This window comes from Ascaphus truei, chromosome 2, assembly GCF_040206685.1.
Source record: "Ascaphus truei isolate aAscTru1 chromosome 2, aAscTru1.hap1, whole genome shotgun sequence".
Lineage (NCBI taxonomy): Eukaryota > Metazoa > Chordata > Amphibia > Anura > Ascaphidae > Ascaphus > Ascaphus truei.
Window position 1 is genome coordinate 195,176,769 of NC_134484.1, and position 14,441 is coordinate 195,191,209.

The window sequence follows — 14,441 nt, forward strand, 5'->3', positions numbered from 1 at the left end:
GATGCTCGCTGGTACTTAAGTGGTTATTTATTTCAAGAATGCAGCTAGGAAAAAGATTGGCCTTACATCTATGGAAAACTAATACATGATTCCTGGGCTCCACCCAAAATGGCTTGCAATGTACTAGTGAAGTATTCTAACCAGTCGACTTCTCTCCTTATACACGTCAAAGGCAAAACTACTATAATTGTTCCACAACTCGCCCCCTAGGGCTATGACGTTGTTAGTTGTTACTCCTATAATCCATTTTATTTGCAGCACCTACAATGGGTTCAAAAGCTATTCTGGTGCCAGAGTTCAGGACTTAAGCCACTTAGGCCTCGGGACTTCAAAAACTCTCTAGTTCTGAGTATCATTCATTGCAAAGCAGTCTCGCTAATTAGCAGCAGTAATGACTTTCAAACCAAAATACTTCTTTGGCAGAACAAGCTGAAGTGGCCTCAAATAAGTAGTGGTGCTATGGCTAAGGTCCCACTGGAGGCTGCTGCACGCATGCCTGACGTCCTGGCGGGCACGTGCACAGCGCTAAACCCCGATCTGCGGTCTGTAAGCCGCGTTCTCAGGTGCGGGAGCGTGGCCAAAACAGGGCGGGTGTGCGCGGCCATTAAGTGCATTTACATTAAAAGATAGGCGCCAGTTCAGATTACGAATGTGCATATTTAAAGAGGAGTACCAATTATTTATTGCATATGTAGAATGAAAGCATTAATCAGAGTTTATTCCCGCTGGAAAACATGTATTGTGCATAGTCCAATCAATAGGTTATTTAAGTAACAATCCCCAAAGAACAGGGCATCACTGGCCAGTAATGCCCTTTTCTGAGGGAGTTATTACTATTATAGGCTAAATGTAGGCTTATTTTTTTTTTATTTTAATTTTTCATAAAAAAGATAAATTTTTGTAGTCATATTGATTTTTATCAGCATGATTGTCTACATTCTTATTCTTTTACTGCAAGTTTATTAAAAGGAAATTGTACATTCACACAGCCCCCTCTATACACACAGACACACTCTGCAGTTCCCCTACACACTGTGCAGCCCCCCTCCTCTACACCCACAAAACACACTGCAGCCCTCCTTCACCCTCTACACTCACAAAACACACAGCAGTCCCCCCGCTACACCCACAAAACACACTGTAGACACAAACACCAACAAAACAGGCTGCTGCCCCCTCTACATAGGGTGACCACCCGTCCCCCTTTTGCCGGGACAGTCCCGGTTTTTCTAGAGCTGTCCCGGTTTCCTGTGTGTCCCGGAAATGTCCCGGGTTTTCCTCAATGTGTCCCTGTTTTTTTTTTTGTCGCCGGCGGTGCGCAAGTAAGCTGTGGTGCGCCGTGCACGGTGCGCGAGTCTGCGGCGGCGCGGAGGAGGAGACTGCAGCAGCACGGCTGGTAAGTATTTTTTTTTTTTAATGCCAGTGGTTGGGCTTGTGTTACGTGGAAAATGGGTCTTGCTGATTGGATGCGGCCCGGCATTGTACAAAGAACAGTCGGGGCTTCCGCTTCCTGCGGCAGAGCACACATGGTGTGTGTCTCTGCCTGCTCCTGGCTCCTCTGCGCGGTGTCTCCCCCCCCTCTGTCCGCCCGGGGTGATATGAGGTGGGTTTTTGATCCGTTGCCTCCTGTCCTGGCGCTCTCTTCCCCTACGGTCCCCTTGGTGCGGGAAATGGTCGCGGGGGTGGGCAGTGGTGGCTGCGTGGTGTCCCCCCATTCTGCCCCGGGAACCTGTGGCTGCCCGCCGGGGGACGGGGGGCGGCAGTTTGTACCTTTGCATCCCGACGCTCCTATCCACCCCCCCACCCCTTGGTGCGGGAGATGGGTGCGGGTGTGGGTGCAGGGGGAGCCGGGGAGGCTGGAAGCCACCTGCTCGTGGCTGCCTCTGTCTGTACTCCACTGTGTGTTTGTGTGTACCAGTGTCTGTGTGTGTGTGTGTGTGCGTACCAGTGTGTGTGTGTACCAGTGTGTGTGTGTGTGTACCAGTGTGTGTGTGTGTGTGTGTGTACCAGTGTGTGTGTGTGTGTGTACCAGTGTGTGTGTGTACCAGTGTGTGTGTGTGTGTGTGTGTGTGTGTGTGTACCAGTGTGTGTGTGTACCTGTGTGTGGTGTGTGTAACAGTGTGTGTGTGTGTACCAGTGTGTGTGTACCAGTGTGTGTGTGTGTGTGTTTGTGTGTGTGTACCAGTGTGTGTGTGTGTGTGTGTGTGTGTGTGTACCAGTGTGTGTGTGTGTGTACCTGTGTATGTGTGTGTGTACCAGTGTGTACCTGTGTGTGTGTGTGTCACCCTCTCTCTCACCCCAGCACCCTCTCTCTCTCTCATCCTCTCTCTCTCACCCTTTCTCTCTGTCTCTGTCTGTCTCTGTCTGTCTCTCTCTGTCTCTCTCTCTGTCTCTCTCACCCTCCCTGTCTTATCTTAACTGCCATATACCTACACCGAAGTAACCTACCCTTCTTTCTTCCAGATCTGACTCAAGTTTCACACGGGAGACCTCGGAAGACAGGTAGGGAACACCTCCCCTCTGTATAGTACCTTAAGGGACTGCGGATCAGGTAAGATCCCAGGCGGGATTGCTGCTTTAGTAATTGTGAAGAGGGGGCATCCTGACACTGGTTAAGGGGTTCAGAATCATTCACATCTGGGTTTTTTTTGTTTGATTAGTGAGGTACACACACACACACACACATACACATGTAACAAGGACTAATGGTAATAAAGTATACGTGTACTACAATAAATAAACTGTTATGTAAAAAAAAAAAAAGGCCCGGTTTTTCATTTTCAAAATCTGGTCACCCTACCTCTACATCCATAAAATACACACCAGCAGCCCCCCTCTACACCCACTGCAGCCCCCATGTAAACCCACACACTGCTGACACACACCAACAAAACACTCTACACCCCTCCTCCACCCACAAAACACAGACTGAAGACACACATACTACTGCTCCCCTCTACACCCACAAAATACACACCAACAGAAGACACACACACTAATAAAACACTCTGCTGGCCCCTTTACACCCTTAAAACAGACACACAAACCTTTCCCCTCACTCTCCTGTGCGGAGCACTCTGCAGACAGGGTGGGGGAGGAGTCATTGCCTTGCTTCTGCCTTCTGTCCAATCACCTCCCTTGTCTAAGAGTACATTTCACTCTTTGTGAATGAGAACTGAAAACTTATAGGCTGAAAAACTTGGCAAGCTGACAAAGATTCCAGGCCATTACTGATTGGATAATGCCCAGAATTTTAACCAATCAGAGAGTAGGGATTTCAATAATGCCTGGAATTTACCAGCTTTAGCCTATAATATTCAACAATTACTATTATAAGCCCTTTATACTGGGAGTAACCGGCTATGCTATGGGAAGTAATGAGCTTCAGGCATTTCTGGGAGCAATGGAGTTAAGTAAAATTACAGAATCATGTTGTTTTGCCTCTGACCAAATGCCAGACTGGAAATTGAAATAGGGGAAACAAAAATTAATCCGCAGCTGCAACTGGCAAGCCGGGAGCACAGATATGCTAGTCTCTGATTGGCTCCCGGCGCACCATGTGACCGTGTCGCCGCACGGGAACACAATTCAGTTTGAAGTTCACAGCATGAAGACGGCCAGGAAGCGAGACGACACCGGGGCCGGCCAGAGAGGAGGTAAGGGGACCTAGTCTATGCCTGATTTCAGGAAATCCAAAACTTGTTAAATAATGTGGGGTGTTAAAGTAAATCCAATTTTCATTAAACAGAAAGCAGAATGGTGAGTTTGTCAATAAAGAGTAGTGTTCCTATGAGTGTGTTAATAAGAAAGTTGTGGTACTCTTAACTCCCTAGTACAGGGGTAGGCAACCTGCGGCGCCCGAGCCGCATGCGGCTCTTTGCGCTCCTACTTGCGGCATGTTGCCCACCCCCAGCTGCTGCCTCTCTCCCTCACTATCCTGGCGTGGTTGTGGGGGAGGCCTGGCCAGAGCTGGTCGGGCCTCTTGTTGCCGCCGGGCCCAACGTCTCCCCAGCTGCTTGCCTGAATCTCTCCTGTATAGTAATGAAAACAACTAAATAAAGGAACTTATTATTGTGAGATGCATTTTAAACCCCCCACATATTTTCCCGTATGTTAATGCTTATACAGTATATACCTATTAGTGTGTGTGCAGTATATGTATGTGTTTGTGGGGGGTGTAATACTCAAGCATGTGCTGCGGCTCTCAGAATATTTTTGAGAAAGAAATTTTTTATAAAATAGCTCTCCTTCCTTGAGGCGTTGCAGACCCCTGCCCTAGTATCATCACATTTCAACCAATGTTTGGCGCAGTTCCTCAAATCAGGCGCTATTGGTCCTACTGTAGTTATTGAATACTGTCAATAGTAGTATTTTAATCATCTCCTTTATTGGAGGCTTAGCCAATGAGGAGCTAAAGGGAAACAAAAAAAAATCAAAGGAACTGCATTAGCAAAATGATAGAATTTAGAGATGTGTGACATTTCCGCTGATGTTAACAAACCAGGCGAAAGTACCCGATTTAATTTGCAAAAAAACATTGTGAAAATCGGTAAACTGTGGAAAAATGTTTAGCCAACTATTAAAATATTTCAGGTCGTTTGGCCCTTTAAATACTCGCATTGTCCCTAAATTCTGGAGAAATTCTGCAGGTATTCTGGTGAAATTGATGAAATTCTGAGCAATGAGAACTTTGGGGGGAAGAAAATAGCAAAAACAACGATTTAAGAACGAAACGTGAAGAAATTTGGCAAAGCAACTTTTAACACATTCACACATCTCCAATACAATTATGGCAACAAAGTGCAGTAAATCTTTTTAATACATGAACATACAGTAAATAGATTTAGAGCAAAACTGATGCTAACTGCCCATTCTCACTGCTATAGCAATCTTGAAGTCTTTAAGATGTCCTGCAATATATCATCACTCAACTTACACCTTGTGTCGGTGAGGGGGTAACCAGGCCATCAATAAAGGTATTATGCCTGGCTGGTTACCTCTGATCCATATTTGGGGTTTTAGAGTGTCAGCTCTTGAACCTGGTTGTTGTACATGAAATGTATGTAATTGTGCGGCAATAAAGAATTTTCGGTGTTTTACCTTTCCAGGAGTGCCAGCAAGCAGAGATTGCTGGGCTTGGAGTTTCAAGGGGGTTTTAAAGAGAAAGTTTTGTCAGAATATGTCTAGGTAGCCGGGTTCCAGAGTTGCTGGATACCCCAAAAAAGTACCCGGGAATCAGGTCGGATTCTCAGATACATTGAGACACATTTCTCTGGCAAAATCTCCACTTGAAAACGCTTGTGCGACTCACCGCTAGGACTCCCTGCTTCAGCACAGACCAGAAAGGTAAATGGGGCATAGGGATGTGAGGTAGCCCTGAAATGGTAAAGGGGGCCCAGTTAATGCCCTCCTCACCCAGAACCTGGTATAGGGGTTCTGAAGGTACTCCAACAATGTATAAGGTTGCAAGGGTTTTTATGAAACCTAAGTCCAGTTTCCAAAGGGAATGAGATACAGCCCTGAGAATGAACCTACGATTTTTTTCATTCTACCTCGGGACTTAGAAAAAATATGGGAAAAAATATTTTGTTTCATAATGTTTTAATAGCACAGAAGGCTGTGCAGATTTTAAAAGTCTAAGTCAGGTTTGCAGTGTGTGATGGGTATGGCTAGTGGGAATAAAAGTAAAGAGCCTCATTCTCTCTCTCCTAACCAGAAGAATTAGACAGAATAAAAGTGTAAAGTATATTTAAAATAAGCTGGGACTTTGAAAGCCGGTATTCTGAGAGAGCCAGGGGGCTACCAAACTGTGGTGCCACTGTGTCTACTCGAGGCCCAGACTTGAATGCCACAGATGCTGCCAGAGGTGTGAAGGACATTTGGGCAGGATGGCTAGGTGAAGAACCCAGGTTCTGGGATCAATGCAAGCCGTTCCGGCTAGCATTCACCTTCCCAGACCTGGAGGCACCTAGCCCTGTGGGTGGCTTCTGCATAGCAAGTGGCTAAGGTGGCAAACTCGCGCATGCCCTTGTTTCATTCAGAAGATCAGCTTGCTCAGATTCAGAAGACTGGCAGCCATCTGATTGGTTGGTTGGAACGTTCCCACGCTGGGATTGGCTGTAGTATTTTGTGAATGAACTCCAAAATACTATAAGAAACCCTGCAGCCAATCCGGACGAGAGATTCTAAGCACCAAGACCGCAGCGGCAAAGTTGAAATCACCAAAAGGTGCTCTGAGAGAAATACCAGCGAGCCGGCTTCAGAAATTTCAAGGCGAGAAATTTTCTAAGTTCCACTTTTCGTAGCCAAGTTCTGAAAAGAGAACGTAGTGGTCGCGGCTGGAAGCTGCAAGCCGAAAAGAGTACATGGATGTTTGGTACTATCTCCCGGTCAAGGGATTTCGGCATCTACGGAGCAGATACAGTGGTGGCGGACAAACTAAATACTTTGTTTTATGGACTGTTTCACCTAGGAAAGGCTAGTTTTGTAGCCCAGACCCCCAGCAAGTGTGTTTTCTCTTGTATTTTGTAAGCCACTGTGTGTGTGTGTGTGTGTGTGTGTGTGTGTGTGTGTGTGTATCTGTTTCTAGGGAATAAATGACAATTTGTTTTACTATTTGGTGATATGATCCAGGTATAAAGGTGTAAATGCCTGGTCTCCCGTGACACACCTACAGTGCAGAGCAATGTATTTTAGAGTCTTCCAACAGTTAAGGTATTACACAGCCTGACCTTTTGCTGCTATTTAAAAGACCTTCTATTTGAGCAAGCTGTGCAGATACTTTCTATTTACCCTTCTAGTGCACGGTGTGCCCAAGCTGGTCACTACTGGCCTTAAATACTCAACCTATGCTTATCTGTTGTGTGCTTGTCAGTAACCTTTTAAACTCCAGCAATGATGACTGATCCAATACCATCCCCCCCCCCCTTCTCCATTGCATAAGAAACCCAAATAGCACCCACTAGCTTGCAATGTTGAACAAGGCTGTATTCTGTCAAGCAATGCACTTATGACAATCAATACATCTGATCAGAAAGTAACAGCATATTTATATTTCATTATGTTACCCAGAGGCAGGTTATGTTAACCCTTTTAAAAAGGTTTATAATAACCTCTTCCAGTATAATGAATACCATTGCTAGATTGGGAGAGCATTAAAAATACTGTACAAAATAACAAAATAATGCTGACTTTAAAGAGAAAAAAACTGGAATAATGTAAGAGTCCTTACTGATCTTGTTTCTGTAAAGAATATATTTTTCCTTTTTGAAGTGAAACTTTTTTAGTGGGGCAAACTGGGGCAAAAATGGATTGTGGAGACAGAAATGAAACGGATGTGACGTCAGTGCTGGCAGTTGAGGCCGGGCTGTGTTCTGGCTCAGCCCGACCCCAACACTGACATGATCCCAACCGCTCAAAAAAATCAGATGCGGCGGCGGTGATAGCCAGGACACACACACTGACTGACACACATACACACACACTGACACACACACACACACTGACTGACACACATACACACACACTGACACATACACACACTGACTGACACACACACACACACACTGACTGACACACATACACACACACACACACACACACACACTGACTGACACACATACACACACACTGACACACAAACACACACACACACTGACACACACACACACACACACACTGACACACATACACACACACACTGACTGACACACATACACACACACACTCTGACTGACACACATACACACACACACACACACACTGACTGACACACATATACACACACACACACACACACACTCTGACTGACACACATACACACACACACACACACACTGACTGACACACATACACACACTGACTGACACACATACACACACTGACTGACACACACACACGCATACACACACACACACACACACACATACACACACACTGACTGACACATATACATACTCACACTGACTGACACACATACACACACTGACTGACACACACACACTGACTGACACACATACACACGCACACACACTGACTGACACACATACACACACACACACACTGACTGACACACATACACACACACACACACACTGACTGACACACACACACACACACACACACACACACACACACACACTGACTGACACACATACACACTGACTGACACACATACACATTGACTGACACACATACACACACACTGACTGACACACATACACACACACACACTGACTGACACACATACACACACTGACTGACACACATACACACTGACTGACACACACACACACATACACACATTGACTGACACACACACACACACAAACACACACAGACTGACACACTGACACACTGACTGACACACATACACACTGACTGACACACACACACACATACACACATTGACTGACACACACACACATACACACATTGACTGACACACACACACACACACACACACACTGACTGACACGCATACACACACTGACTGACACGCATACACACACTGACTGACACGCATACACACACTGACTGACACGCATACACACACACATACACACACACACTCACATACACACACACACACAGTGACTGACACACTGACACACATACACACACTGACTGACACACACACACGCATACACACACTGACTGACACGCATACACATACTGACTGACACGCATACACACACTGACTGACACGCATACACACAGTGACTGACACGCATACACACACACACACACACATATACACACACACACACACACTGACACACATACACACATACACACACACTGACTGACACACACACATACACACACACACACACACTGACTGACACACATACACATACACACACACACACACTGACTGACACACACACACACATACACACACACTGACTGACACACATACACACTCACACACACACACACACACACACACACACTGACTGACACACATACACAAACTGACTGACACACATACACACACTGACTGACACACATACACACACTGACTGACACACACATACACACTGACTGACACACACATACACACACATACACACGTTGACTGACACACACACACACACTGACACACCGACACACACACACACTGACACACATACACTGACACACTGACACACATACACACACTGACTGACACACATACACACACTGACTGACACACATACACACACTGACTGACACACATACACACACACACTGACTGAAACGCATACACACACTGACTGGCACACACACACACACACACACACACACACACAGACTGACACACATACACACACACACACTGACTGACACACATACACACACACACACTGACTGACACACATACACACACACACACACACACACACACTGACTGACACACAGACACATACACACACTGGCTGACACACATACACACGAGGAATTCACACTTAGTGCAAATAGCTAATACAGGGGATGTGTGCCAAGCACGTGCATTATAAGTCAAATGTATTTGCGTTTTGTCAATTGAATTGTATTTTTATTTTTAATTAAAACATCACCAACACAAATACAATTTCTGTTACAAAAGTCAAAGAAGTTTCACTTACTATGCGCGTGCACAGCACACACAGCTTTTTTTGCCATAATCTTGTTAATAAAAAAAAGCAAATGGTAATTTCTGTACTTAAAAAAAATGTTAACCAGAGTGTTTGAGCCATTACAATTACAGTGCCCTGTGATCACTAGTGTAGCAATCATTTGGCTCCAATCTGCCCCATGGCCTCAGGAAAAAGAGCAAAAAAGTCTTCCTCGTCTATTGTTTGTGGCTCTGAGAATCACAGGTGTGCACACCTAGACATTAGTAAAAATGACACACGGGCCCATATTTACTAAGCAGTCTTCTCTCATAGCACATCTTCTGGTACTGAAAGTCAATGGCTCTGTAAAGTGTCTTCTAGCATCGGAGAGAACAGCTGCCAGAGTCTCAACCTCTGCACCAGAACACTTTCATACTACACTGGCGCATATCAATAACGTCACCATTGAAGAAGTTGCCTTTTTCTAAACTAGACGGGGAAAGACTAAAAATGAATATACATGAAATCAAGTGTCATAGAGTAATGACCACAGAAGTCATACACTAGTAGATCTTATGGCTGTGAGTTGATCAAAAGAGTTCCTCAATCCCCAGCAGTATGGATTACTGTTGAATAACGGAATGTCTTGTTTGAACATGGCTGGAATGTAGTAGGGAGCTGTACAAAGTTGGTCACCATCCAGAAATCACACTAATAAGATGAAAATGCAAAAGTGCCTTTCTCCAGCAATGTTTTCATTGTTTTATACAAACATATCTATAATTAATTCTTAACGTTTTAAAAGTAAAGGTTTTAAGAAGTAGATCCTGATGCCCTTAAGACATAGTTTAATATGAACTGCTGGTGCTATTTCAACATTAAATTCAAGGTTATAATGCATTCCATATTTGTATTGTTTCTGTTGCTTTGAACCTGGAGGGAGGTAGAGTCAAGGGAGACATGAGTATATATTCTGCTGGAACAGTAGTATGTGTCAGGCACACCTTCATAATTCAAGTATTCTCAGGATAGGCACAAATGAACAAAAACAACACACAGGAACCCTACAGGGGTGTAGAAGTAAAACCAAAAAAAATCCAGCAAAGTCTATCATTTTGAATCATGTAAAATATGGTACTTATTTCCAGCAGTGGTCAAAGGGACTTAAAATTAGTGGGACTGTGTCTGACTTAAAAAAATAATATTGAAGAAAAGCTGTTTGGAAGATGTAAACTATATGTATGCTTAGAAAGCAGGAAGTGAGAGGGGATTCATACCAGCCTTCTGTTTTCTTTAAATAAAAAGAGGAACGGTCAATAACAAGCTTGCGATATTCTGTGTTTGAAAATACAATGTAGCGCTAAATCTGTAACCCCCAGAACCGTGACACTTCACAATATGCAGAAGTGAGCAGCACCTATACTATTAGCACAACCTTTGATATTGTACATTCCCACTCACACCAAATGATCACTTCAGCTTCAATTTGTTGTTCAGATTAAAGTTTTCAAAGCAACTTCAAGGTGACAGAGACAAAACTTTGTAAATATAGCATCAGTAAATACCATAAACCAAAACATATCCATAGGAGACATAGTTATAAGTGTGTGTAAAAAAAAAAATATATATATATATATATATATATATATATATATATATATATATATATATATATATATATATATATATAGTGCAACCAACCTCACACTGATGAGACCCAAAAGGCCGAAATAGCTGTCTGTGAGTGGGTTACCTGGCTTTGCATCTGATCCCAGGCTGTGTTTAAAACAGCGAGCATTGTCTTAAGGGTTCTATGTAATAATGGATGTAAGGCAAATGGTGGCACTGTGTGCTCATTTGCATGTCATTTCCCAGAATCTCTTGCTGCAGTGGAAGCAATGTATGCTAGGTGATAATGGTGAAAAGCAGGGTTGCAGATCTGTCTAAGACACGTGAATGTGCTCACTAGTAATATTTTTATTATATATATATATATATATATATATATACTTGTTACTTTTTATTGATGCACAAAAATATACAATAAAAGATGACAAAAGGCTGAAATCAACTAACTTCTAATCCCTTCAAATATTCCATGTAATGACTTCCACAATTGCACACATGGAGCAAAGCACGTACACGCTGATGCACATTGTATATATTTCTAATACCCTCCATTTCAAGTTGTTAAAACAATTTAGAGCATCTTTAAAATGGGTTTTAGCCTATAACTAATTACCCTAAAAAACAAGAACTTTTTGACCATGCAATTATACATATATAGTACAGAAAATTAAACTACTGTACCTACAAGAGAGTGGAGTGTATTTAGTGTGTGTATATATGTGTGTGTGTGTGGGCCGGCCATAGCGTTTGCAGGGCCCAAGGCAACACGCTGGCAGCGGGGCCCCTCCGGCAGAAGTAGTGGGGGTACTTACCTTGAATAGCGCGCGCTCCCCCTGCAACGTTGCGGCGTCACGTGACATCACGTTGTCATGGGAATGTATCGTCATTTGATGTCACGTTGTCATGGCAACGCATCACCATGTGATATCACAGTGTCATTTGACATCGGGTTGCCATGATAGCGCGACGGTTCAGGAGGAGGGCCGCTTCGGAGAAGGTAAGAACCCCCTCTCACACCAACTCACCTTGGGGTGACATTCTTATTGGGATTCCTGAGCTCCCGCCTCCATGTAATTGTATATATGTGTGTGTATGTGTATATGTATATGTATATGTGTGTGATATATATATATATACACACACTTATACATATATATATATGTATGTATGTATGTAGAGGTATTTGTACCATGTTAGGCGAGCTTAATAATCAAAAACAAATAGTCGATACCCTTCTGCGGATAACAAAATGCTTTCATTTGTGCAAGCTTTCGAGATACAGAAGAGATCAGTGTATCTCGAAAGCTCACACAAATAAAAGCATTTTGTTAGCCACAGAACGGTATCACTATTTGTTTTTGATTATTAAGCTCGGTTAACATGGTACAGATACCTCTACATATATATATATATTTTATTATATATATGTTTTTTTATTATATATATTTTTTTATTTTATATATACAGTACACACACACACACACACACACACACACACACACACACACACACACACACACACACACACACACACACACACACACACAGTGTGTGATGTATGTATGTATTATGTAATGTATGTATGTATGTATATATGTATGTGTATGCCCCTTGAACACATAGGATGACAAACCTTCCAGGAGTGATGACTGTGACAGCTCCCCGTGATCCTCAGGAAAGGACTCCAGCAACCTCTTGAACAGACGCCCTAGGTCCGAGTAACTCCTGTGTAAGTACAAAATGTTCCTGTCTGACCACTCAGTCCTGATCTCAAAGAATTCCTCCTCGTCCCCTCTCCGGTTGATGATCAGTCTCCTGATCCCGTTCACCCAGCAGTCCTTCACAAACATGTTCACCAAGGAGGTGCCCTCAAACACCGACGATGCCATGCTACCCCTTGCCAGACCCTGGCACCCACATCCCAAAATGAGGCACAGAAGGACCAGACACCCCCTTTGAACTGTGCAACTTAGCTTATTTGCCGTGTGTGGCCCCTCTTATAGCACCGAGATGAGACTTCTGCACTGATGCAATCCATGTGTCTTCAATGCAAAAGAAGTGACCAACCCGGGGCCACCCAAAAAGGATCACACCGTTCCCAGACGACTGACAGTCTCAGACCTTATCAGATTGTAACTAGATCTGTGCACAGTGAACAAACATCCATATCAGTTGCATTGATAAAGTGTTACCACCAAGGTTACGCTAGAGCCGCCCTTGTGTCTGTTCTTCTTCTCAGTGGCTTGCTCTGTAACTTCTCCTTCTGCCTTGTGATGTGATGGTGTTGGGTGGCTTTTCCAGGAACTTAATCTGCAGACTCAGGAGGCTCCTCTTTTTAGTACTAGGGAAACAAACCAAATGCTGCATCTAATCCTACTGATGTCCCTTCCCTGCCTGCGTGTGTTTGTTTTATTGCATGCTTTATCGGGGAACCAACAAACGACAACAAAAAACACATCATGAAATCTCTCAGCCCAATTGCTTTCTAATTATCCTGTTGCTTCAAACAAAATACAGATGTCCCAGAAAATGCGCAGGCGTGGTCTCCTTTTGGAAAAGAAAATTGATGTGCAAGAGGAAGTTTTTCTTCAGAGTTTGCAGCGATCACCATAAAAAGACATGATTTTAGGTGTGATGCTGGTGGGATCCCATGATCTGTGATGTGAGGGAGCCGCAGTAGAGGAGGAGGAGGAGGAGGGTGCATGGGGTGCTGCTGTCAGGATGAGGGCTGGGGCAGGCTGAGCTACGTGTCCGCTCAACTTCTTGCTTCCCACCCCCTGGCTGACTCTGGGTGTCTTGTGTTACTGAAAATGTTGTACCTCCCTCTCTCCCACATGCTGCTCACTGCAGAGCCCTGGCAGGAAGACGGGGGCTCCCCGGTCTCTAACTTTGCTTTTGCTGCTGCTGCTGCTGCTGCTGTGTATCCGCTGAGAGAGGCTGGGTCTACAATGCAAGGAATGCTGATCACTCCACACTGAGGTCAGAGCAGCAGGAGCAAGACTACACTCTCAGAGCTGTCACATGCCCTGTGCGAGGCAGAGGATCCCAGCACCGCCCACTGCACCCTCCTTAAATACACAGGCTCCTCTGTGTTCAGGGGGCACAGAGGGGACGGTATCACCCTTCCTCTATATGAATAAAGTAGATGCAAAGAGCTGCAGAGCACCAAAGCAATGAAAACCTGGGAAGAGCGCTCTATACACACACACACACACAGAAATACATACCGTATCT

The 14,441-nt window shown here is 44.3% G+C and overlaps 1 protein-coding gene across 1 annotated transcript in view; it reads right to left on the bottom strand.

The window, feature by feature from the left end:
• The window catches only part of PXDC1 (PX domain containing 1), a 93,394-nt gene extending 79,204 nt beyond the window's left edge, over positions 1-14,190 (bottom strand). The window contains exon 1 of the mRNA XM_075585764.1: positions 12,841-14,190. Coding sequence (XP_075441879.1) covers positions 12,841-13,096 — 256 coding nt within the window. The 5' untranslated portion in view covers positions 13,097-14,190. The remainder of the gene's footprint in view (positions 1-12,840) is intronic.
• Between the last annotated feature and the right edge of the window lie 251 nt (positions 14,191-14,441).